This window comes from Poecilia reticulata, chromosome 5 (assembly GCF_904066995.2).
Source record: "Poecilia reticulata chromosome 5, P_reticulata-male-v2, whole genome shotgun sequence".
In the NCBI taxonomy this organism is placed as follows: domain Eukaryota; kingdom Metazoa; phylum Chordata; class Actinopteri; order Cyprinodontiformes; family Poeciliidae; genus Poecilia; species Poecilia reticulata.
The window spans coordinates 14,836,325-14,863,887 of record NC_088834.1 but is presented as its reverse complement, the minus strand read 5'-3'; the positions used below and the strand labels follow the sequence as shown (position 1 = coordinate 14,863,887).

Below are 27,563 nucleotides of genomic sequence, written 5' to 3'. Positions count from 1 at the left end.
CACATTTTGTCACGTTACCGCAAACTCTAATCTATTTTACTGGTATTTAATATAAAAGGATCAATACAAAGTTATGCATAAGTGTTAAATAGAAGGAAAAGGATACATGTTTTTAAATAAAAAAAATGTCTGAAACTGTGGTACACATACATACTTACATATTTAGTCCCCTTTACTCTCATTCCCCTCAATAAAATCTGGATGTCTTTTGAAGACATCGAGTCCACCTGTGTAATTTCAATGATGGTTTCTTAGAGAATATCGGTCAAATAAATCCTATAATGAAGACAGAGCAACACAGCAACAGAATGGGGAGAGAGTTGTGGTGAAGCTTAAACCAAGGTTAGATTATGAAATCAATTTTCCGAGCTTCGGACATCTCACAGAGAGACGCAAACCTCAAGCAACGTCGTCCCAGCAAAAGTGACAAGCCAGGCAAGGAGAGTGAATTAACTCTGGAAGAAGTCAGGAGTTATTCAGCTATTAATTGTGCGCCCAACCAATCTGTGCATCCCCCACTAACGATTCCTTGTAAAAATTTTGTAAGTCAGCTATGAAAATTCACAAATTTTAAGTTAATTGCAATCCTGTAAGTAGATATGTTTGGAGGCTACAAGAGTCTTCACCCTTCTTCAGGACAGTGAGTCCAAACATCAATCAACCAACCAATCAATCAATTATAGGGAATGACTGCTATGGCATTCATAAATACAACTCATTTTGACTGACGTGAAAGCAAATGATATATTGATAGTGTTATAAAGCAGTAGAGAATTGTATGGAAGCAGTGGATTTGCAATTTGTTGGAAGGAACGAGAAACTGTAAGTATGATAAGCAGCGCTGAGAAGCGCAATTCTGATCAGAGAAATGCAGCAAAGCAGTTGGAAAAAAAAATTCTGTAAATGTCAAAAGTTATGTTAAATACTGACCTCTGGTGGTAAATAGAAGGACTAGCCTCTTAAAAGGCCTTAATGAGAGGCTCAATGACAAAAATGCTCCTTAAGAGTTCAGAAGTTGGGGCAAATATTTCTACCTGTAGATAAAACTTTTATTATTTAATGTCAACATTTAGAATGGTTACTTGTAGTTGTAATTAATTATATTAAATATATATAACACCTTTATTTGTAACAATTTTTATGACTTCTGTCTACACTACACCTTTAAAATTGAAATAATTTCTGTGAATATCAGCCACAATGCCACCATTTACAATATCGTATGATCGTTTTAGCTCATTTTGTATTTTTGATGTTTCTACAAAAAACCCCAAAAAACTTTATATCTTATTTTTGAACAGATTTGTCTGACCATGAATTACCAAGAAACTTATCTAGTATTTCTGCGAATACTTGTTCTGGATATGCAGTGCAACACAAAAGAACAGAGTGAATAGACGTCAGGAAGCCTCCAGATTCAATTGTTTGACATGCGTGTGAATATAGCGCTGACTTTCTATCATTTTGAGTCAAATGATACAATGAGCACTATTGTTTGAAAGAGACTAATTTCCTTGTATTTTAAAAGAACATTAAGGAGAGTAAGGGGGGGAGGGGGAACAAATGTTCTACATCTGGCCTGTAGCCCTTAAGATAAGTTTGAGCCCCTGCACAGGGTCTGAGGCGATTATCTGCGTTATCTTTACAAAACAGTCACTGACAACTGTAAATGTACCTCTGGTCTCCATTGGTTCTGAGAAAATAGGTTGCGTTAGTCTCAATGGCCACTCCTTCAGAAACCACTCTTTACGTCTCATGAAGAATCAGGTATTTGATCTTCTGAAGCGACAGGAAAGAACTTGTTCTACTCAAGGTAAGATATAGACTTGTTTAACTGCACTAAAAGTTGTTTAAAATTTGACAGTTTGTATGGACATGATACAAAAGTGTAGTTTCTTATTAGAAAAAAAGAGTTAATATATATGTGAAGGTGTGTGTGTATTATACAGATGGATAGATTTGTGAATTTTTATTTGACAACTATGATATGGAAGTTAATGGAGACACAAGGACAAAAAAATAAATTGATACACATATACATGATGTGTGGATAAGCACCAAGCTGATACGGATTAAGTGTCACGTCGACAAGTTCTTCGACAACAAGGGGGAGCCAGTGAGTCAGAACCCAGGGAAGCAGAGAGCGGTTTAGGTTTGATTAAATACATTTATTCCCAGCGGGAACACAAAAGGAATAAATCACTTTGTTTTCAAAACTCTACGACAAAATGCCGCCTTAAACCCCAATAACATCAGCCGAGGGGTCCCAAGTCCAGGATAAGATTGTTCTCCATTTTCAATTACAGGACTGGAATCATGCCAGTCAAATCCAGGAGAAGGAACCTCTCCGTTCCACTCCGTAGCCGTCTCGGTATTGGCTCCGTCGTGTCGCACACCTCCTGTCCTCAACTTGCGCCTCACTCCCCAATGAGCTCCGCCGAACCTCAACCCTGTAAATATAAGCAAACGCTGTCTATGAGTGTTGTTCGTAGGGGCAACCGATATCCTCTGCGACTCTCCCAACGAAACGAAGAGGGAAGACGGTACTCACAGATGCGGGCAGAGTTCCACCTCAACTCTATGAAACTCTTGAGTTGTCGGTTTCAGAGCAGTTACCCCCGAGATAAGCGCGAGCATAGAAAGTAGCCGTCATCAATCGAACGCGAATAACGCGATTCACCATGACAACGGGAGAAGAAAAAAGAAGCAGCTAGAAGTGTTAATTACTCGCCAACTAAATGAGGACATAATATATTTAAAAAAAAAATACTGTTTGTGTAAATTAGCGTGGCAGAGAATAAGTTAGTACGTGAGTGTTATTTAGAAGAGAATTAGTATATTGATTCTACAAAAGGAAGATAATTTTGTCTGAACAAAATATCAATAACTACTGCATTTTGGATACCTTGAAACATATAAATAGACTTTCCCTTAAGTGTCAAAATGTGATATTGACTATATTGCTTTCACTAATACCCTCAATTCTGTGGGACAGTACCACACAAAACTGTATTTTATTTTATTTGTATAAACAAAAAATATGTACAGGTCCTTCATGACAATACTGATCCTAATAAAAATAATACTGCTAATGTTAAAGTAAAAAAAAACAATGATAATAATAATAAAGAAATGGTAATATTAACAATGGAAAAGTAACACTGATTGAATTTATGATTTCATGCTTTCTACTTATGCCATACTGAACTTAAATGCATTGCAGTCTGTAAATGTACGCTGTTTATAAATGTATTTAACTAATAAACACCGTGTCCATTGCATACTTAATGATACTTATCCAATCCTGACCAAGGTTAAAATGGACCCAAAACAAATCTCCCATGTGAAAACAAAACCAAACCCTGGGGACAGACCTTTCAGCATTGAGCCAAAAGCTCATGTGAGGGGCCAGTGGGCCACAAAGATGGAGTTCATCCTGGCGGTGGCTGGACATATTGTGGGTCTTGGAAACGTTTGGAGATTTCCCTACCTTTGCTACAAAAATGGAGGAGGTAAATCTTTGAGCTAAAGTTTTGCTAATGTTACACCTCAAAACCAACGTAAAAGGTGGCCACAGAGCAGAGTGTAAGAGTCAACAACAAGCTCGTGTTGATATTTCTGAGATACTAACCACTGACTTGTTTGTTTTGAAGGGGTTTTCTTCATTCCTTATGTTTTATTTCTATTCACCTGTGGCATTCCACTCTTCTTCCTTGAGACATCTTTGGGTCAATTCACCAGCCAGGGTGGAATAACATGTTGGAGGAATATGTGCCCTCTTTTTGAAGGTATGTGCTAAAGCTGCCACAAGACTGATGCTACCTGGGTAGAATAAAGCAAACATATTTTCTAACACAAAAAAGGTTTTGATCAAAACGATTCCATTATAACTGGACTGTATGTTTTGAGCAATTGTCCCCCTGGAAGGTGAGGTGAGGTTTAAAAAAATGTTTAATGGGCAGGCCAGGCATGGAAAATATTGACTTAAGAAACTGTTTTTCAAGTCAGCTCATATATATTTTTTTAGCTATCAGTATTCCACACATCTTGCTAAAGGCATACCTGTCTCTCCATAGGCCTGGGTTATGGAAGCCAGGTTGTCGTTTTGTACACCGGGGTGTATTACATCGTCATTCTGGCATGGACCTTTCTCTACCTGTTTTCATCCTTCAGAACTGAGCTTCCATGGGTGAGCTGCAATAACAGCTGGAACACAGGTAAAAAGCAGGTTTTCAGGATCTTTTACGTCAAGTCTTGTTTTTCTCCTGCTAATAACATCTCTGTTTCCTTGTAAGTCGCTTGTTTTGAACATGGTCACAATGACACGCCCTCTTTTCACCTGTACGCCAACACGACATCTTCAGTTGTTCAGTTTTGGGAGTAGGTATCAAGAAGTGAAACATTATTAAACATTATCTTCTGTTTGTGCGGATTACTGAATAAAGTCTGTCACAGGAGGAGAATATTGGGGCTGTCCGATGGAATTGACAACATCGGAAGTGTTCGTTGGGATCTGGCTCTTTGTCTGCTTCTTGCTTGGGTGTTGTGTTATTTCTGCGTCTGGAATGGAGTTAAATCCACAGGAAAGGTACAGTACAGAACCAACAGATTTCCTTTCATTTCTGATTTCTTGTCATCTTGTCCTCACAGTCACTGTGATCTTTGTGCATTAGGTGGTGTATTTCACAGCTACATTTCCATACGTGATGCTGGCAGTGTTGCTTGTCCGTGGTCTGACATTACCAGGAGCAAAAGACGGCATTCTTTTCTACCTCTATCCTGACCCGTCCCGCCTCGCTGACCCAGAGGTACCATTTTAAATCTGTAGCTGTTCTCTGTCTTCTAAGACTTAATTCATGAATATTTGGTTTTCTCTCTATTTTTTGTAGCAAATGTAATCAATTCTCCACATTTAAAATCCATATGAATCAAAAGTATTTTGCAAAAGGACCATAATTCTGGGAATCCTGGCATACCGTGTTACTAATATGCAAATGTAAAGATAGTTTTCTTCTAGGATTTTGTGGTAATAAGGGAAGGGCATAAAGTGCAGCTGTACCAATAAAATGGGCATTGAAGGCCGGTGACTCAATAAATGTTCTCACAGGTCATGTCAAAACGTTTATGCTGTATATAAATACATTCAAGCCCTGGCTTGTTTGCATGTTTATCAAAAACTTGTTTTCACAGCACTCCTTCTTCTACATAAATGTGACTAAATATTAGTCACACTCCTATTGGATGTCATAAGTATTAAGACATGCAGCATGAAACTTTCAAAATTCCCTAGATGCAGTAATATTATTACACTTTGAGATTTTCCAAATTTTATAGCAACGTAAGTTAATTTTAAGGGTTGTAATTGGACAGACCAACACAAAGTAGTGCTTGTTTGCGAAATAGTAACAAAATTATGCATCCAGATCCCTCTCTGCTCACATACCTCTAAATTAATGTCAGTATAAATACAGCTGTTCCGTGAAGATGTCTGAGTTTTGTTACAGAACATAAAAGTAAAAAAAAACAAAAAACAAACAAAAAACAAAAACAATGTAAACTAAAGAACTAAGTGAAACAATCAGGTTTATATACTGGACATGTTTAAAGAAGGCAAAGGTGGGGAAAGTTCTGTTTTGGTGGTTTAATGGGGGTGGGTAGACCTTTTTGGTATATCATTTTTTAAATTGAATGAGATATGCACACTTAGGTCCTAATAACACAACAAAATGTACACTTTCAGGTGTGGATGGATGCAGGCAGCCAAATTTTCTACTCCTATGGAGTTTGCACAGGTGTTCTGACATCTTTGGGAAGTTACAACAAATACAACAACAACTGTTACAGGTAGATGTGATTTTTTTCACTCAGCATATAATTATTTCACAATGTCATAATTAACACTATTTCTTTACACTTCCTCCAAATAGGGATTGTATTTATCTATGCCTGCTGAACAGTTTAACCAGTTTTGTAGCTGGCTTTGCTATTTTCTCTGTGCTCGGTTTTATGGCAAAAGAGCAGAATGTGGAAATTTCCATGGTGGCTGAATCAGGTACTGGAAGTTGATGATTTATGTTTATCAGAGATTCCAAGTAATAGAGATAAAGCATACTAAAGAAACTTTGTGATGTCATCTAACAGGCCCAGGCTTGGCATTCATTGCTTATCCTCGCGCTGTGGCTTTAATGCCTCTGCCTCAGCTTTGGGCAATATTTTTCTTTGTTATGATCATCTTCTTGGGATTAGATAGTCAGGTAGGAAACATAGCAATTTTTTACTTAAATCTGAAACTCTTATACGAACGTACAGCTGTAATTTTACTGAACAATATCTCTTACCTCAACAGTTTGTATATCAGGAGTCCTTGGTTACAACCATCTCCGACATGTATCCCTTCTTCTTTCAAAAAAGCCTTCTACGTAGATTACTTCTTCTCACAGTTTGTGCTGGAGGTTTCCTGGTTGGTCTTGTGATGGTAACTGAGGTGAGTGGTTTGAACAGTTAATCCTTTATCTATTGTATGAACAGATGCAAACAAAGCTGAATTTACTTCAAAATACGATAAAAAACGAATCAGAATCTTGACAGATGCTCGAGATTGTGACATTGAAAATATTGATATATGTACTGTTATGAAAACAAGTCTTCTATTTTCTTTCTAGTCCAACAAAGTGATCAGTTCATATGATTTGAATCGTATGAACCACCAAATTTGGTGTCCACACCTCAAGTAGGGCCCTAAATACAAAACTCAACTCTGGTTTGGCATCTTGCGAGTTTTAGTTATTTATCAAATTGAGCGATTTAAACAAAAAAATGTTCTCAACCATTAAAAACTCACAAGCCTCATTCAATAAACTGTAACAAAATGATTGACTTGAGATGATGTGTGTTGATTTGAATTTTCAATGACTAGATTAATGACAATAAAACAAAAAAAAAGTAATAAGACATTGATATTAAGTGACAACATCTTTGGAAATAAAAGTAACATTGTACATAACATGGCCAATGAAAGGGATTACAGGGGTTAGGTTAAGTATCTGAACCACTCATAAATAGATTAAATCTATTCTTATGCACAGTAAAAACCGTCTTTGCACTATAACAGTAGCTAATATCTACAGTTTTCCTTATTTCCACTATTGGGGTACAGCCAATGAGCTCCAAGGAAAATGAATTATGGTCCTGGATTGGTTGCTTTGCAAACACCAAGCCAACTGTGAACATTGCACCTAGGTATTTCATCGTTTTTGAACAAATTTTAGGTTTGCTATACAAAACAATCTGTGAATAGACATTTTCCTTGAGTAATTTGGAGTTATGTTACGCAGTGGCATCTGTAAAACTCAAATGAGTTATAATTTAATAATAATGCATTTCTATAAAGATGTCCTGTAGTTTGTATGCAGCTAGAATACTTCGCATGACAGAGATTGTGTCTTTTTCAGGGAGGCCTTTATGTTTTCCAGCTGTTTGACTACTACGCCTGCAGCGGGATGACACTTCTATTTTTTGCTATTCTTCAGTCTGTCTGTATTGGATGGGTTTATGGTATGCGATCAAACACATTTGATTAACTCAAGTTTTCAACGGCTGCATGTCGGCAAACTAATAGTATCTAATGTTTCAGGTGCAGATCGTCACTATGATAATGTGAAGGACATGATTGGTTATCGTCCGTGGCCTTTCATGAAATACTGCTGGAGGTACATCACACCAGCTATCTGTACTGTAAGTGTTTATTTTGTGATATTTTGTATTAATCTGTTTTTTGTGCACATCACGTGTCCAAGTTGAGGACGGCAATGGACAAAACCAGACATTGTCTCTACAATGTCTTGTTTCCCTCTAATCCACTTGTTGTAGTTTTTATGTTTTTTATTTTGTATTTAATTCTGTTTTTAATTATGTATATATCATGTACAGATATGTATGTAAGCAACAGACCACCTCATCTGGATTAATAAAATACTGCCTAACCAAACCTACAGTGGTGCAGAGTTGAATCCGAACTAGATGCTAGAAATATCCTTGTGCATATTACAGTGAGGATCCAACTCTAGTCCAACAAATTTCAAAATGTAGGAAATACTCTGAAGCCTTAAGGTTGCAGTGCATTAAAGTAACTGATGTCGTGCTTTTTTTTGCACCTTCTTCTAGTTCACGTTTCTGTTCTCTGTGATCAAACACAAACCTTTGAAATTCAACAACACGTATGAATATCCATGGTGGGGATACGCCTTGGGACTATTCTTCACTCTCTCTTCGACGTTACTTGTTCCGCTGTGGATGCTGTATGCTGTGAGCATCACTCCAGGAACACTGACACAGGTAAACCTACTGAATTTTGAAATTATTCTGTTAATTAGGCATCAAGGCTGGGAGGACAATGGAGTATATGATGTTAGAAAAAAGAAGAAAAGCTTTAATTTACAACAACAAACTCAACTTTTGATTCTGTACAGCGGACTATGATATCTGTGTATGCTGACACTGAATCAGAGGTAACTGAAAATTAAAACAAGGAACATAAATGAAGTGAGGTGCATTGTAGGACATCATCTTTGTCTTTAATATCTTTTTCTACCATTTCTACCTTTCCAAATTGTACATTGCACCTGTTGTCATTCTTCATTATGAATCATCTTAACACATACTAAAATAACAAATGGTCTTTCTTTCCTTCTACACAGCGGCTAAAACATCTCTGCACTCCAGCCAAGAATGTACCAGCTGGCACAATAAAGAAAGCATCAAACCTTGAAGCATTTCAGTCATTCACAGACTTCTCCACACTGCGTCCAGCCAATCATCCACAGGAAACAGAAAACACGATTCTGAGGTCATCCGTAGTTTAATCAGCCATGTCTGTGTCTGTGTAGTCAAAATTATTCTGATTCTTGGCAGATTTAGATTTAAAATCTTAAGCAAAGAAGAAAAGTGTCAGCCTTGAATAATAGTAATTTATCACTCTTTATTTCTGTTTGATTAAAAGATGACATGTTAAAAAATATACACCTTTTTAATAATTTTCTAGCACTACAGTACCTATTCTTACATTGCTCATCAGTTATAAGCATGCTGGTGATGAGCTTCAAGTATATTACTTAGGAACGCCTCCTTGTGGACATCCTAATCCGTGGCTGTCCAACTCTAGTCCTTGAGTGCTAAAAAGTTACATTTGAATTGAAAAAGTCGGTCATTAGCATGAACCCATAGAACTTGAGATGGTGAGGAGATAAATTGGACCTGGGACACATTTAAAAGTCGTAGGACTTTGGCTCTGGAGGAGCGGAGTTTGTCACCTTTGGTGGGATCTTCAGCTATCTCCACAGATTCTCCATCAAATTCTAGCTTGGATGCTCTAAAATGTCAATATTACTTATGGTCAGAACAAATATACTGATAAAATGCAAATTTTAGTTTAAATCTAAATCTGCCAAATATATGAATCATTTGGGACTAGATCTAGCTACAAATCCGAAGATGAAATGTGACATTATGGTTTTTTCTGCAATAATAGCAAAGTTCAGATTCTTTGTAAACAAGTGGATCAAAGGTTAAAACTAATCCTACCTTCTAGAAAGATAGCAAACCCCTGGAGCTACTTTTTGAAATACTCGTTAGTCAATTACTTGATTGGGTCTGAAAGTTGAAATTGAGAAAGTCAGAGTTAATATTTCAAGGCAAAGGAAAGCAAAATAAATATATATTTTTATTAGAGTTAACAGCATGTGTAAAGATTTACTGGAGCGTGATTCAAAAGAAAATAAAATCAACTTAAAACATTCTTTTTAACTTCATTTTAATTATATGAAGCAATAAAAGAAAGACATGTAAATATAAAAAGGACAAATGTTCAACCCAGGTTAAATATCCTCCAGCACTTTATTAAACACCGTAAGCTTGTTACAGCAAACCAGCTCTACTCTGACACTTGAAACTGTGGAAAAACTGGCCTGTAGGCAGTTCACAGCTTTAATCACAGACAGATTAGAGGGTAATGTGAAACAAAACTGTTCAGCCAATTTACACTGTCATGTCGTGTTGCACCAGGTGCAGCTAGTGCAACATGAAACCTTTTAAGGAGATCCAGACTGAGAACCAGTTACTAAGACAACAAGTTCAGTCCAGATACTAAATACTGTGGCTATAAAATTATTCATTACTGGTTACCTACACAGCACACTATCTTTATCTGTATTTAATTTATTCCACTGCCAATGTGGTAAAAACAACAAAACAGAAACAAAACAAAAAAACAGCACAGTTATCAATCCAGAAGAAAAATAAATATTACATGCATATAAATATATATGCATGTAACATATATATATATATATATATATATATATATATATATATATATATATATATATATATATATATATATTTATTTTATTTTTTACAAAGTTATTGGATGAGCTTTTGTGACATACTGAGAGGAAAATTGAGCTAAAAGGACTAAAGTAGTAAACCTGTTTGGGTAGCCATTCTTATTTAAGTTGTTGTTCTTGGTCACCATACCATGAAAAGATCCTTCACTTGACCATAGCAGAGCTTTGCTTACCAAATCATACATCTATTTTGAATAAAATCTGAAACACAGAAATCCAGAAATTTGTCTGTTCAAATGAAATAAAGCAAAACTGCCCTATTTAATGTTTGATAGTTATTTAATTACAAACTACTGCTTAGCTCAGTCGGGTTGTTTCTTCTTTCCATAATTGAGCTACATACCGACTCGTTTCTCATTTCATTGTTTTAAGTTTATTTTCAGATTGTTTCTTTCATTTTTGTAACTGCAAACTTTTGGTTTCAAGTCAACATTTCAAAAAACTTTTTTTTTATTCCTTGTTTGTCTCATTTTCTTATCCTAAACTTCAAAACGTCCATTTCATTCCAGGATATGTTATGTTGGGATAGAGTGGAGCATTAAAAAACTTTTTTGGTTAATGGTTGGACATAAATGATATTTTAATAAATGCATCATGCAATATAATTACTGGCACCTTCTTTGTCTCTAAACCTGAAGGTACACAAAACATGAGAAAATGCATTTTCAGAAAGAGATTAATTTGGATGAATCAGACTTGCCAGATACCTGAATATACCAGATTAACATGTTCAAATAATTACACACAATCTAATAACACTAGAATGTATTGTTTTGGAAGGCTTTGTTGGTCCGAAGATTGATGAGTTTTGGGGCTAAATGTACGCATCAAAGTGAAGATGCTGGATGAAGCTGCTGTGAAAATACATTGTTAGAATCGTCAATAAGAGCTGAGATGAGAAGTCACTCAGAGAGGAAGAAGCCATTACTTCAAGTGGGATGTAAAAAGAAAGATTACAGTTGGCACATCTACACAGGAACAAAGTTTAGCTTTTGGAGACATTCCTGTGCTAATAAAACTCAAACTGTTACTGAACAGCAAATATATCCGATTTTATATAGACAGACATACAGAAACAGTTTTTTTTATGTGCTTGTTAGATAAAAGGAGATGCTAAATTTAAATGTTTTACAAAGAAATAGTCCCCCTCATAAGTAAAAAAAAATTATGTCTTCCAATTGTTGAAATAAAGTTTCATGGAGTTTAAGTGAAGGTATACTATTAAAACACAACTGTGTGCCTCACATACACAAAACAATAAAAACATTTAGAGAAATACCCTGATTTTCTTGAGCTTATTCCATCACAAAAAAATAATACTCCAAATCTGTGGGCATCGTTAACTGTTTGTGTCTGATTTACTAGAAGACTGCACATAATAAATAACCTTTTATTTTTTACTAAATGTAAATAGATAGGGCTTAACTGATTAAGAATTAAATGATTGCATTTCTTTGACCGTTTTGACAAATGTGTTGAAAAAAAATTCCCCATTGTGGGGTGATAGAAGGTTTTTCTATTATATTTCTATTCTAGAAATCTTGAGTGAGTTAAAGTTTGCCTCTAGAGGGCGCTTCAGCCACAATGGAAAACACAGATCTTTCTTTAATGCTATAATAAAGTAATCCTTGAGTTTTAGCACACAAAGACATTTTGTGGTGGTAAAAATCAGTCCCCTTACTTATCTGGTTTATCTTCAAAATATGCAATAGGAATCCAGGCATGGCAACAGCACTCAGCTTTTTTATTTCGGAGCATGCTCACAGCACATCCATATGTGGTAAAAGGTATAACAGAGGAATAGGAAAGGTGAGAAGGAGGCATTAGGGAGTAATCCTTGCTACACGACTGTCAAAGCCACAGTGAAGGCTGAGATTAAACAGGACTGATCACGTCAGCAGTCAGTCTACAGCAGCAGGGCCTGAGAGACTTCTCTCACTTCAATGTTCTTGATGCGAGAACATCAAACAACAACTGGATTGTTTGATGGTGGCTGACTTTAAATTGAATATTTCAAAGTCGCTGGAAAGTACTGATTTACATGTATGTCTAAATTAGTCCTAGTACAGCTTCTGACTGCAATAGTTTTGGTTTCTTTAGAGTTGATTTGCTTTCTCTTTTAGTTCGTTTAGTTATTTCTGCAGACCCTAAACAACCTGACTTATCATCTGGATGGTGGATCCGTTTTCTGGGAATCCACATAAAATGTTTTCTTCTCTTTATGTTTTCTGTGGTTTTCACAAAAATGCTATTACAAGTTAAGATTTATTTCAAGAATAGTGTCCTACCTGTTACACAAGACAAACCAATTTATTTCAAAATTAATTGCAGCAACATCCACCAAGATTTATTTATAGACATTTTTTTGTGTGGTTATGTGTTTAACATATTAAAATCAAAATTGCTGATGTGGTGACATAGACTTTAATCTCATTTTGTGCCCGCTGACATTTTTCGGATCTGATCACAGAAAACGTAATTTGTGCTGTTTATTCTTTAAAGCTGTATCTATTATTGGCTTTAACACTTTTCTCGTTAACACATATTTTTTTCCAACTGAAAATATTTCTTAGGCAGAGTTGTTTGAATGGCTGTTCTTTCTTTCATAACTAACATTTACCCCAGTGAGATTTCTATTTATAAATAAAGTTTAGATGCTTCCACCGATTTTACAGTTTTTGTCGTGTATTTGTTATGCGCTTAATTAAAACACAAAACTATTTGCAGTACTTGATTTCTGTGCATTACAAGGTGTTCTAGATCACTGTTATGTGTCTTCCTGACCGACTAAAAGATTAGATGCAGTTCTTGTTTGCTTCCTGTCACAGTTTCATCACACTTCGGCCCTACAAGTGTGCTAAGTACTTGTTGCTGCAAAGCACAGAGTTAATGCCAATTAGCTGTTTATGCGCGACTGAAAGCATGTAGCATGGCACCCCAGTGATCTAAGCTTTTTTTGGACTTCTCACCTTGCTCAGGCTTTTATGTAAATCTCATTTAGCGCTCAGCTCTGATATCCTCATTACAACAGATGTCACATATTTATCTATCTATCCAGATAGAATTCCTTAACACATATTAAGGTATTCTGTACTGTAATATGTATTCTTATTTACACAAGTCCGATTATGAAAATGAACAAAGCATAATGACTGCAAGCAGAAAAACTAGCATTAACTGGACTGTTCAACCCTCAAGCCCTCCATTTTTTCTATAGAGTAGAAAGTAGCAGAAAGTATCTACTACCTGGTTATAAGTAAATTATACTCATCATCAGTGGTGGTTTTTGATATTGACAGCATGTACAATTATTAAGGGCAGGTTTAAAGGGGGGACATCAGCACCAACTTAAAAAAAACAAACATTAAAAAGTGTCTTTGAATAAGACACAATATTTGTTTTCTTTACTGTTATTTTTTATTTTTTGCAAATACCTTTAGTGAAGATTTGGGCCACCCCTGTCCTGAGAAGGCTCACCCTGTTTTGATCTATTTAACTCTCTGCTGAGTTTGTATATGTGACCTATACAAACTCAAAATCTCTGTTTTTATTCACTTATTTTCCTGTTTTAGTTATCTGAAGCCAAACTGAATTGATTGTCAAAGGAAATTTGCCTCTGCGAGCTATGCCGTTAAAGCAGTATGAGGTCTGAGTTCCTTTTTACTGAAATAAAATCACAAATCCTACACAGACAAATGAAGGTAACGTCAACATTATCTGCAACCTGTGAACAGATGTCATGTTCGCATGAAGAACTCTGCTCAATTCAAGATCAGGCGAGTTCAATATCCTCCAACAAAACTGACGAAAATCATGTGCTCATCTGTATTTTTTTTCCCCCAACTTGGAGGGCTACATTTTAAAATAAAATATTCTCTGTGCAGCAAGTGAACAATTGTAATACATAAAATATTTTAAATGTCTGCCATTAGATGCAGTTGATAGTTCAGTGCATCCAAATGACTGACTGGTTTTCCCCAAATATTCAAGCTATGTGAGTTTTAGCCGTTAACTGAAAAAACAATTGGCTAAAATAATCTGAACACTCAACAATTTTTTTAAGTAACTAGCTTGAGCAAAGGTAATAGTTTAAATATATTTTGTATGAAGCATTCAACTAAATTTTGACAGTAATTTTAGGAAATGCCGTTTGAATATGGCTCCACTCTGACAAGCCATTAGCTTGGTCAGTTTCACTGGTAGTGAAAAACAGGTAAAAAATGATTATTGTCTCTCCAAATTGAGACTTTTCAAATATATGCATATACTGTATATATCTTCTGTAAGATAATTTGTACATTTCACTACAGAACCCTAGTAGGAAGGGTTGGGCGTGATACTCAGCCAAGACAGGCCACCAACATATTACACAGCTACTACAAAATTAAAGTCTGAGGATATGTAGGGTATGTAAAAGAAAGCAAACATGCACTGGGAAAACATGCTAAATTCAACACAGTTAAAGATTTGTATTATAGTATTTCATGTAGAAATTCTACCAACAATGGCTGTATAATAAGTCTTATTGTCAATAATTTAAAAAATCCCCACAGAATACCGATTCACTCTTTGACCTCAGTGTTACGCGAGTTGACCTCTTTTCTGTGAACAATTCAGCCTGAACGTAATCGCTTCACATGAATTAAAGACGACAGGTGTCACCCCTAACGTGCACAGTGACTCCTAGACAACCTACTTATCACCTCTGACTTGCGTAGAAGGTGTGAATCCAATTTGTTAGGATTGAGGATTAGGAAGGGCCAAACCCCTCTGGTTTAACAGCTTGCTAGTGACAATTTTTGGATGCTAAGCGGATAAGCGCAAGCTTCTTGGTCCAGAAATCCCACTTGTGGGAATTGGCATTCTTGTGGAAACTCTGCGGCAGATGGCTTCCTGTCAATGCATCCAGGGCACTTCCATAAATCTTTGCACAACAATAACGCATATTCCTTCTTTTTTTTTTTGGATTAAATCTTTAGTTACAGACTTTCTCTTTGCAACAGCAATACATTATTGGTTGATCAAGTTTATTTATCAAACTAAGAAAAGAAAACGTATTTACAGGAATCTCAAACATGAAAAATAACATTTTATCCAACTATATAAAGTTTAGTTGCTACTGTAAGTGAAGAAACAGAGCTAGATTTTAGACAACCCTGATTATCACCCACTTAGAATGATGCAAAAATGTAATGTACTTTATGTTAGTATCTCTTGGCAAACAAATAATAACAAACACAGCAATATATTATCACAAATAATGAAATCAATCAAATGGAATCCAGTTAATAAACAGTTAAATTTAAGGACATCCCAATGCTAGTTATAAAACAATGCTGTCAAATGAAATTTTCCAGGCATTCATTGTCACTATGGTGGTTTTGATGTTTCTATTTTCTCTACAGTAAAATTGTTGCTATGAAAAGTCACTAATTATTATTATTGTTTATATAAATGTCCAGTTTGTGCAGAAATGAAAGGCATCTGGTAACTTGGTAAAATAAACTTGGGCCATTCACTAAATGTAGTTCCATGTACAATGAACAAACAATTATGTAGTGATAAACTTCTGATTATGTTTTGTCAATATTTATGTACATTTTAATTTTGTAATTTAATCTAAATCCCATTTCATCCTGATGTTTTCTTACTTCAGCCACTAATTAGGCAATGATTATTTAACCATGAGCTAGACCAACATTACTGAATCATCACATACTGCCAAATTCCCCATTATGTTTTGTTGAATACTTGAAATATATATCTGTTACATAAGAACCATATAAGAAGCTACTGAGCTATTCATTAGGTACCAATTATAAATGAGTACTGGCAATTAGTCAATGATCAGGTCAGCTCCTCTTTACTAGAACACATCTTGTTAATTCAGTGGAAATTGTTGCCAACATCTCATTAAAATCCAGCTCAATACACATTTTTTCATTTAAATGTTGGTTTCAGCATCATTTTTCTTCATAAGAAAACTGAATTTAAGGTCTTTTGCAAAGAACAGGGGCTTACTATAAACTCTACACTTCAAGTCTGTAAAAATGTATTCAATAAATTTAACAAATAATGAAGTCCTGAAATGTATTTGCTCAACATTTTTAATTGATCTGAGGCTTCTGTTTCTTTTAAATTGTTAGAAAACTTTGATTTTCTTTTGGGAGGTTTATGTTAAGTAACTGGCAGCACCAACCCAGAAGTAAACTTTTTTTCATTGGCTAAATTAGCTTTTTAGCAAAAGATTAATTTAGCACACAGTAGCACATGAATATGTGGTTTCAAATATATGTACTTTTATACAAAATAATTTTTAAGTGCATAAAAATTACATGAATACTCCTGCTTCATTGAATGTCTAAAGTGCTGGTTTCTTTTAAAGCAAGGGGCTCATAGAGATGTCTTAAAGTAATTTTCCAATTTTGTACAGTGTAAAAAAATTTAGATCCACATGGTATAATAAATATAAACCTATACCTATAAATTTAATCTTTGCCTCCAAAAGTCAGGACTTGCTTAATGTAATTTGACGAAATGAAGGGCCTACAGATGTAAAACCTTCTGTTTAGTTGATAATAAATGAATTCTTTAAAATCTTAATCACTTATAGATTTAAGCGGAACCAAAGTGTTTGAGTCAGTATTTATTTTTCTTAAAATGTAACGATTTAATGGGATTTTGAGCATCAAATGGTGTAAGATTACATGTCCACAGACAGGACTTGCATGTAAAGGGATTACCTCAGGTGCTCCCAAACTTTATTCATCGTGAGACGGGTCGGGTAACCCCAGGCAGTAATCTAGTTATTTAAATAGGTATTAGAAACTCAAACAGTTTCTGTTGCAAGTTTGTTGGCTGAATGCTCTGAATATATATTTTTTTTATGTATTTCAAGAAAATATTGAAATGGATATATTTCTTCTGCATTCTATTAGAAGCTTTAGCTAAGGGATTTCTTGCATACATTGTGTTACTCTAATAACTGTATTGAAAATATTGAATTAGTTTTCAGGTCAGACAAATTTAAATGAAATAGCACAATCTTAGGGCACTTGTGAGTTTTTATTGGTATTCATAGGTGAATTTTGTGATGCTCAGCATTAATACAAAGACATAACGATGTATAGAAATATTTAATAAACTATGAGGTCCTTTCCATTTTTAAAATTCATTTGTGCAACTCAGTTCACTAAATACTAGGTTTAAAATCCATGGGAATCGGTCACTTCCGGTAGTTGAACCCTCCACTTCCGTCCCCACGATGAAGTAGAGCAGTGGAGGTGGTAGTGAAACGCAATGTGTTACCCCCACGACATGTTTAAGTCATTTTTGCCTTATCAGCCAACACTGAGGCAAAGACGACAAGCAAGAAAATTCTCCAACAAGTCCTACATCAGGTCTTTAAAGTTATTTGCGGGAAACAACGGAGAAATTAGCCCAAGTCTTTCCTGCCAGAGGGAGAATGAGGGGCACAGAGTCTCATTGGATGCACCTGTGTTGGACGCATTTCGCCCATATAAAATGGGTGAGTAATGACTTAAATAATACCGGCTTGTGAAAAACTGCCTTCAGGAAAATGCATTAAAAAAACCCGTAGCATAAAAAGTTGCTTAAATGTAAATACCGCATTTACCATTGGAATTTCACACATAAAACCAATCAAACATTATTAGCTTTACTTATTGATCTTTAATTTGATCGTCAATAAGTGTCCTTATGACAAAAACACATATTAAGGTATGCTTACCTTCTGCAGTCGAACGTGTGATGGTTCCCGTCTGTCAGAGTTTCACTCAGCTGGCATGGACATGAGGTTGGCTGCAGGCCTTGATCCATTTCTTGCGTTATTCCAGACTCCGTTTGGGTTTTGGAAATGTAATAAATTGTATTCCGCCCTCTACACGCCCTGGATAATGACTGTCGGGATTGCATGTTCCCCACTGACAACACTGGACTATAACTTCCTATTATTTTTTCCTCAAATTCTCTATGACCGCAGCTTGTTAATATAGCAAAGATAAACTCCAGCAATGTTGACGGAAGTTCAGTTCCTCCAGATTGGGGCCGTGTGCTGCGGGACAAATTGCGACCGCCGATTGGTCACCCTGGAATGATTGATTGACAGGTGGAGTTATGTCTTCCTTTTATAAGCATATATATTGTGAACTTTGTAATTTTATCTGGCTCATTAGAAGACCATTGATATCCAAAACGTGAGTCATTCGTGGGCCTTAGATTTATTTTGTGCAACTCCCTTACCTCAAGTTAAGGGCAAGATGTTAAAACAGAAAATTAAACTTTCATTTAAATTAGCATAGCTATTACCTACAGTTGAATTTACAACACTCGGGATAGGTGCACATTTATGTCTCACTGAACTCATTTTCCACTCACAAGTTTTAATAAGTACTTAATTAATAAATCAAGTATCCTAAGTAGAAATTTTGATCAAGATATAAACAAAATTTCATTTTACATACTTAAAGCTACAGCTATCATAGGATGTGAAAAATTTGCAGAGTTGTGAAATGTCCGGGCTTATTGTAACTGGCTGTCATTAAAACGAGCATCTCTAGTCAATGTATGCTAGGTTAAAATAGAGTATTTTATGGAAAAACCAAATAACATAAGTGTTTTTCAACACTGCATACATATATTTCAATGAATAATTACATTTCTTAAAAACTTTTAGCATAAAATAAGGCTTCCACAATAAAATTAAACTATTTTAAAGCTTCTTGAACATCTTTACCAGGGGTGTAGACAAATGTGCATGATTTTTTCTGGAAACTAGAAGCAGGCCTTTTAAGTCCGTAATTCCACTTTGTTTAAAGCAGCCGGATCCCATTACATTTGACTGTTAGCTTGTACATTACGCCTGTTAATGGTAAACCAATTGATGCTAATCAAGAGGATCCGGAGCGGCTCAGCTGTTTGCCTCAGGCCAGAAAACAGGGATCATGTTCTTATTCAATTAAACAAACCAGAAATCTACTTTCTTGTTGATTGATTTGCAAATTGCATCTGCTCAAGGTAAGCATTAGCTGCCCATTGGCTAGAGATGCTCATTTTAATGACAGCCAGTTACAATGAGCCCGGACATTTCACAGCTCTCTGCAACTCCCATAAATTAGATTTTTCACATCCTATGATAGCTGTAGCTTTAAAAATGTGTGTAAAATGAAATGTTGTTTCTTGATTGAAATTTCTACTTAGGATACTTGATTTAGTAAGTATTTATTAAAACTTGAGAGTGGAAAATGAGTTCAGTGAGACATAAATGTGCACCTATCCAGAGTATTGTAAATTTTAACCAGTTTTAGTAGGGGACATGTAGGGGACATAATAAGCAGACTTGCAGATTTCTTCTGTTTCTGTTTTTTTGACACATTTCAAACAAAATCACACAATGATAACCTGAGTAAATATTGTTGCTTTCATGATTTATTCACTAAAGGGAAAAATCAGTGCACTCAAAATTAATAAAAACATTTTGCAATTTCAGTCTATAGGTCTCATTACTGTCAGAATGTAAGACGTAATATCTGTTAAACAAACTGCCTGACAGTATCAAGTAGGCTAAGAGATTCCAAAAAGCAACTCATCATTGTGGGATCTAAAGAAAACAAAATAAACAGATTAGAAATAACATTGCTGACATACATCACTCTGAAAAGAATATGAAGTCATTTTTGTAGAAGATGTCTCCATCTATGGGTAAAGTATTTTTTATACCAGTGGCAATGGAATTGATTAGAACTTAATTCGATTACTGGGACAAATATAATGTACTTACAGGCTTTTTTATGAGTATTCTCTTTGTTGATGAGAGATCGAATGTTAAATTGTATTGTTTGATTGTAATCATGGTTTGTGCTTTGGCATCCAAACTGTAATGTTATTTCAAGAAATTTCATAAATAAAATGTTCACACACAGCACTGATTGCTGAATTTTCAAATGCCTTTGTCTGTCCCTTATCTTCCAGCTCACCATAATCCTCTGAGCTTAATTAGGAGGCAAATGGACATCTTCTTTAAAGTTAACATACTGATTTAGGTATTTGACATAATGTGCTTGATGCACTGTGCTTTCAGTGTCTGTCTGAGCAGAGCTCTTTAGACGTTTTCAGTTGTCAATCCTGAATTGATGACTTTCAGTGTAGGGTGTTGAGATCAGACTGGTGATGGATGCTCGTGATGGAGGCTTTACACCATTATAAGTGGTTTATGTCAAGATGTATGAGTTCTTTCCCAGGTTGTTCCCAGAACAACCTGGGAAGGCTATGTTAGTGATGAACATGTACCACTTTTAACTTTTTATGTCTCAAGATGTTGGGATGAGGAATAGAAGCCCACCAAGGCATAAAAAAACCCAGAATACTAAATATACAATTTGTATCATATCTGTTGGAATTTAGGTTGGTTTGTTTGTTTGTAGTTTAATGCAAAAACACCTGGTGGCTGGTGAAGAGGGAAAATTAGGACAAATCTGTAACAGTATTCCTGCTTCTCAACAGTTTGGAACCACTGTCCACTGCTGACGCTGCATGTTTCACTGGGATAGAGTACTAAATGGAGACTGGATGCCAGTTACTTCAGAGTCCTGGGTCACCCTTTGACTAAGTGAATGACAAAAGCAGAAGTAGGTCTTAGAAAACCTGGCATGCATATCACCTAATGCCAACAATCCCATGTCTGACACAGTAACGGTTCCAAAATCTGTCTTCAGTGATTGGTTTATACTTTAGCAATTTGTTGAGAGAGCCTTTCTGGGATGCTTCCTTCCTGTAGCCTAATTCTAGACCAACTGATAAAGCAGACATTAAAGCTTGTTTTCTTATTTTCCATATTCTGTCTTACAGTTGATATTTTTCTTGCATTTACTTTAGAAATTGTGTTATAATTTAATACCCTTTTTTTCTTTTACTTTACTTACTTTTGGACTTTGTCACTTTGGATGTTAATATAAAACTTGTTTCTTAGCCTTCCAGTTCCTCAAGGAAACCAACTCAGAGATTCAGATTTACAGTGGACACAGAGCCGTACTGTGAAATCCTATTTGGGAATTGTTAGCTGTAACCCATCTAAATGGATAGTGACCCAGGGTTGTCAAACAGGGTTCACCTTTAATTCCATTTAAGTTATAACCAACAAGTTGTTTTGCTTTGTTCGATTTAAATTGTTTACAAACCTCATGTCCGAGGTTGGGCGAAGCAACCGAAACCAGAATTAGAGTTAACTAAGTTGGTATGTACACATATTTCCAGGGAAAATGTGTTTATCAATGTTGATCCAAATCAAAAACAGAACAGACTAGAAAAACAGAAAAGATCAAACCTGAAAGATCTTTCTATCCTCAACCCAATGTTAGGAATCGATTCTGTGACCTCACTGGTTCCAAAACTTGCCCTAAAAACTTGAAAAAAAGAGATCACTGATTAACGAGTGATTATACCAAGAGATTATGGGCTGAATTCCCAGATCCTCTTAGCTCATCTTCTTATAACGTGCCTAAGGGGTATATAACCATGGCTCCATGTAAGAAGTAAGAGAGCAGAGACAGCTGCAAAGACGGAGCTTTAGGTTTTACTCTATTCTGCTAATTCAAATCACAGCCTGAGAAGATGGAGAATGGCACAGAAGGCAAGAACTTCTACATCCCCATGAACAACAGGACGGGGCTGGTGAGGAGTCCTTTTGAGTATCCACAGTACTATTTGGCAGATCCATGGCAATTCAAATTATTAGCTGCGTACATGTTCTTCCTGATCATCACCGGCTTCCCAATCAACGGTCTGACACTGGTGGTCACAGCTCAGAACAAGAAGCTCCGGCAACCTCTCAACTATATCCTGGTGAACTTGGCGGTAGCAGGATTGATCATGGTCATCTTTGGATTCACGACCACCATTTACTCTTCTATGGTGGGCTATTTTGCTATGGGACCCTTAGGCTGTGATATGGAAGGTTTCTTTGCTACGGTTGGAGGTAAAGTTTAGAAATATGCTAATCTTCCCTGTGCAAATTATTGTTACCTCAATTACCCTTTGTGACTGGCTTCACATCACAGCTCGTTTTGTTCTTTGTCTACAACAGGTCAAGTATCACTATGGTCTCTTGTGGTCTTAGCTATTGAGAGATACATAGTGGTCTGTAAACCAATGGGTAGTTTTAAATTTACTGCCACCCATTCTGCAATTGGCTGTGGATTTACCTGGGTGATGGCTCTCTCCTGTGCGGGTCCTCCTTTGGTGGGCTGGTCAAGGTAAGAAATTTACAATAATGGATCCAATAGCATACCCACGTCTGTAGGACAGTGTAGCAAAGATGAAACATTCCCTCTTGTGATTCTTTGTACCTTTTTCCCCTTCAAATCTGGGTGTTAGATTGTGGATTTTAAAATCTTTGCACAATTTGTTTGTTATTTTGCTAACGAGTAACCACAAAAGCTGCTGTTCAAGCAAAAAAGTTGATTTCCTTTTAGCTGGGTTGCTTCTGTAACATGCAAGCAAGCCTAGGGAATCATACTCTTTGTGCATTGTAGACGACCATTACTCTAACTTGGGATTTGTTCTCTTTAAAGTTCCTAATCATAATCATAGATGTACACAACCAAGGAGAATATTATTTATTTACAGATTCACTCATTCAGCAGACTGGCAAGGAAAATGAGAAATTTTGCATTTGGCAAAAAAAATAATCATATATATATATATATATATATATATATATATATATATATATATATATATATATATATAAATATATGGAAAATACATTGATTATTTACCTGAATTTATGTTAAAATATATTTGTCTCAGACAAGTTCTCCAAGGTCTTAGAGGGGAAGGTTGTGATGCTGAAATGGAGGAATTTTAGATAAAAAGTAATTGTTTTCAGCATAATATGATTTAGCTATCTTGTAATGACACTAAGGGAAGTCAGTGATTTTGTAAAAATCCAATCATGGAAGTCTGAAACCTGAAAAGGTTTCAGACTTTCACAGAAAGGCCTGGTTCACCTTTCGGAACAAGCAAACAAAGAAGGCAAAATTGATTAAATACCAAAGTGAGATGACACTGAAATGCAGCTTAGGCATTGTTTTAGTTCTTAAACGCTTGATTTAAAAATTGCTTACTCACTCACAACTTCATATTAGCCACAGCACCTTGTAATTGTTTTTGTTTTTACTCATTTTTATTTTAAGATCAAGTCTTTTCTTTCCAAGAAAGTTCATACATGAACACCAGCTTAGAACAAAGTAAGCAGAGACAACCAGTTGCTTACATTTTGTCTTCTGTCTATAGATATATTCCTGAGGGTCTTCAGGTATCCTGTGGACCTGACTATTACACCTTGGCCCCAGGTTTCAACAACGAATCCTACGTGATGTACTTGTTCTCCTGCCACTTCTGTTTCCCTGTCTTCACAATCTTCTTCACATATGGGAGTCTTGTGATGACAGTCAAAGCTGTAAGTGTTGAAGTTGAAAATACTGTCATTAATATAAATTTCATGTTTTTAATGTTGTGTTACTACAGAGTATTGCAAACTGACAGCTAACGGATTCATTTATACACCAACCAGTCCAAATTGCATGAAGCATGTGGATGATGCATCCTCAAACTCTTAAGTCAGTTTCTTTTGAGATTTGTTTAAAAAATAATTGCTGGAATGCTGGGATTCAAGATCCTTCAACAGTATATGGTGCAAATTGCAAGGCATGTGCCATGAAAACTTCAGATTTAATGCCATGACAATGGTTAATGAAAAACGCTAAACAGTAAGTTATTTATGGAAAGCAGTCACAATTTATCTCTGATCAGAGGCATTAATGTTTTGAAGTTTGTTTTTTTTTTATATTTCAACAGCTTACTTTCATGAGTTGGTAGCTCACAAGCTGCCTTGTATGTCTAATACGATTCATTCAATTCAAGTAATTGAAACATGATTCATACTTCACATGAAAATCATTGCTTTCTCTGTCATGTCTGTTAGGGGGAACGTCTATCTAAATTACAAACATCCTTTTTCCTAACTGCAATCTTGATCTTACTGTATAATAAAATGTCTAAAACAATCAAACACTGACATGACCTGTTGAACTCATTTCCAGGCCGCAGCCCAGCAGCAGGACTCAGCTTCCACTCAGAAAGCTGAGAGGGAAGTGACGCGTATGTGCGTCCTGATGGTTGTCGGCTTCCTTCTTGCCTGGGTCCCCTACGCTTCCTTTGCTGCGTGGATTTTCTTTAACAGAGGAGCTGCCTTCTCAGCTACAGCCATGGCCATTCCTGCCTTTTTCTCCAAGAGCTCAGCATTATTTAACCCAATTATCTACATTCTGATGAACAAACAGGTGAGTTTTTTTGTTTTTTTTAACAGTGATTATGTGTAGAATGTTGTATCTAAAAAAGGTCAGAAAAATCTATGCACATTTTTTTTTTCTTGAAATTCAGTTGCAGTTTATAATTTTTCTGTGGAAAAGTTAAATAATTAGTTTGTGGTATGCCCTTTTAGACCAACATAAAATGTGTTTCTTTTTAGTAGGGGTGTCGTGATACAATAATCTCACGATACGATACACAATATTCTGCTCACAATACAATATATATCACGATATTCGGCGATCGATATGCTTCAATACACTTTTATGATTTTCTGAAAGATTTTAGAGGGACAGAGTGATTTTGGTGACATTTTGTGTTCCATAGACTTGGATTTAATCAGTTTTCAGTTGGATTTAATTAACTGAAAACTGATTAAAGGCATCAACTACACAATACCTGGCTCTGATTGGGGTAGGAGGTCAAATAAAGTCTTTTGAACTATGGGAAAAAGGCTTTTCTACCCTGGCTCCCGGAGTTAGCCGTTTACTACTAGCTCCTGGGGGAGTGGCTCTGCCTCACCCCGTAGTGATCGACTCCTTGCAGCTGTGCTGCGCCGCCATTCCCCTACTTGGATCTCTGAATAGCTGCCTGCCTCTCAGACTGCCAGGATCTCATCGTACTCTCAGTCTCTGATAGTCTTTGTCAGTTACTAATAAGAATGATCGATCGACGAAGGCAATGACCGATCAGCCATCGTCATCATGGCAATCCTCGCTGTGCCCAGACTTCGGCTGCGGGTTCCCCCTCTTCGTCTTCCAGCTCAAAACAGAGCGCTGCTGCCATCTGCGCATTGATTCTTCAGGTATTCCTTAGAAACCACTAAACTAAAAACAGATTACGAAGTGGATGCCACCAGTGGCTCCAATATCCAAACTTGGCATTTATTTCGCGATCTCACTGTATTTGCCACTATTCCGTTCGCGCCACTACTCTGTTCCGCTTCTCTTTCACGGTTACTTGCGCAACTTTACTTCATTTCTTAGCAACAAAATACAGCCCATCGTTATTTGTTGGAAGATTTGAGATTTGTAAAAACAAAGGAATCTAATGTTGCGTTTCATTTTTACGTTAGGAAGCTTATTCCCTTTCACATAACCTGAAAAGCCGGTTTTTGACATTTCTCTGTCATTTGGAAAAATGTGGTTTACTTATTTTAGCACAACTCCGGTTTTATTTGCTCTATTGACACCATTTAAAAACTGGTGTGTAGTTTATAATGTGTTCTTTAATCACAAGTTGAAAGTGAGACTGGGGGAGGCGGAATCCTGCTGCTGCCGTCACAAATCAGATCCAAAAAGATTAAATGTTATTGCTATGGAGAAGAAGCACACAATATTTTAATAATATAGCTAAATGTGATCCAAAATTTGAGTGATGTTTCAAATATTTATTCATGTTTGCATTTCAGTTCCGTAACTGCATGCTGGCAACAATTGGAATGGGTGGCATGGTTGAGGATGAGACCTCAGTGTCAACAAGCAAGACGGAAGTCTCCACTGCAGCTTAATGATTACAGCTACATATCTTCAGACAACCTCCTTCCTTATGTTTTCCTAATTCTGCGTGTTACGGACATGGAAATAAAGAAATGGATTCAAGGCAAACTTTGCTGCAACAAAAGGACTTTAATTTCTGAATACTGGCCTGTGACGTTTTGCTGCACACATTTATGAGTATATAAAAATGATTAAAAAAACAACAAAAACAAATAAATAAGCAAAAAAATGAATAAATAAAATAAAAAAAGGACTTTAAGATGAGACACAACCTGATGTGTGTTTCCTTGCTCAACTGTGTTGGTAACATCTGCTTGTGAAATGTTCAGATGGTGAGTGGGTGAGATTCACCTATGTATATTTATGAAATGTGAAATTTTGCATTTGTTTCAGCCTCTGTCGTAATAGCCTGTAAATATTTTCTAAAAAAAAAAAGTATAGAGATACAGATTAAATGCATGCATGAAAAGATATATTAGTTTGTGCTTCCTTGTTGTCTATGCAATTGAAAGATGAAAAAAAATATTGAAGGAGCAGGTAAATTGGGAATTAGATCATTCCCACTTGCATCATACCCAGCAGTAAAACCACGTTTTCTTTCAATAATTTTTTTCTTGTCCAGTTTTGTACTGGTCAGAGTGGCTGACCCGACATTCTATGCATAATATTTTTAGATTTAAATGTCTAATAATTTTTATTCAACTAAGAACCGTCTTTCAGATATTAAAGAAGAGAGGCATAACTTAAAACACTATAAAAAGAGTGTCAGCTTTGAGGGAAAAAATATATAATTTAGTATGCCCTTATGACCTAACGGCAAAAGTCGGTCTCTTTCTCAAAATCCTTAATTCATCTCTTAAAAACACTATGACAAGTCATTGTGTCACTGTGTATGGATAAGACATTCGAATTAATCTGGCATGTTGTTAATATAATGGTGAACTCTTGAGGGGTTTTCTGTTGTAAACTGTGGCTAAAGTTTTGATGACATGTTTTGTAAATTGTAATTGTGGGAGATCAAGAGATTGGACAAGATTCACATTTACCCTTTTTACTGCAATTTGTTGACAGACCATCTCATTGTGTTTCAGAAATGAAAAGACAGCAATTCAGAGCACACAAAAAAGTAGAAATGAGAACATAAGACTACCTCCTTAAGGAAACTGCATGCAGTGATGTAGGAATTACAGTGCAGTCTTCCTACACCTCCTGGCTTTCCTGCCTGTTAGCCCACAAACTCTCATTCACATCACAACAAATATCTTCTTTTGTGATA

The 27,563-nt window shown here is 36.0% G+C and overlaps 2 protein-coding genes and 1 long non-coding RNA gene across 5 annotated transcripts; 2 read left to right on the top strand and 1 right to left on the bottom strand.

The window, feature by feature from the left end:
* The first annotated feature begins 1,290 nt into the window (after nucleotides 1-1,290).
* slc6a22.2 (solute carrier family 6 member 22, tandem duplicate 2) lies at nucleotides 1,291-10,319 on the top strand. Of its 2 annotated transcripts, XM_008408765.2 has the most exons (15): nucleotides 1,291-1,813; nucleotides 3,314-3,512; nucleotides 3,719-3,788; nucleotides 4,077-4,217; nucleotides 4,296-4,380; nucleotides 4,456-4,588; nucleotides 4,674-4,808; nucleotides 5,741-5,844; nucleotides 5,928-6,052; nucleotides 6,142-6,254; nucleotides 6,347-6,484; nucleotides 7,452-7,554; nucleotides 7,634-7,734; nucleotides 8,164-8,334; nucleotides 8,697-10,319. In XM_008408765.2, exons 2-15 carry the CDS (start codon nucleotides 3,504-3,506, stop codon nucleotides 8,859-8,861), a joined length of 1,593 nt encoding a protein of 530 aa, XP_008406987.1. In that variant the 5' UTR covers nucleotides 1,291-1,813; nucleotides 3,314-3,503; the 3' UTR covers nucleotides 8,862-10,319. The 2 variants fall into 2 exon arrangements, with proteins under 2 accessions (XP_008406987.1, XP_008406986.1); XM_008408764.3 differs by lacking the exon at nucleotides 1,291-1,813 and having other exon boundaries at nucleotides 2,444-3,512; nucleotides 3,654-3,788.
* On the bottom strand, nucleotides 2,148-2,642 carry LOC103464573 (uncharacterized). Its single transcript, XR_533683.2, has 2 exons — nucleotides 2,552-2,642; nucleotides 2,148-2,450 (listed from the first exon to the last, which is right to left on the bottom strand). It is a non-coding gene; the product is annotated as an uncharacterized LOC103464573 (long non-coding RNA).
* A 7,365-nt stretch (nucleotides 10,320-17,684) lies between the features above and the next one.
* LOC103464572 (green-sensitive opsin) lies at nucleotides 17,685-26,760 on the top strand. 2 transcript variants are annotated; one of them, XM_081606699.1, is made up of 5 exons: nucleotides 17,685-17,928; nucleotides 22,501-22,669; nucleotides 23,712-23,877; nucleotides 24,521-24,760; nucleotides 26,200-26,760. In XM_081606699.1, exons 1-5 carry the CDS (start codon nucleotides 17,700-17,702, stop codon nucleotides 26,296-26,298), a joined length of 903 nt encoding a protein of 300 aa, XP_081462825.1. In that variant the 5' UTR covers nucleotides 17,685-17,699; the 3' UTR covers nucleotides 26,299-26,760.
* The last annotated feature ends 803 nt before the right edge of the window (nucleotides 26,761-27,563 follow it).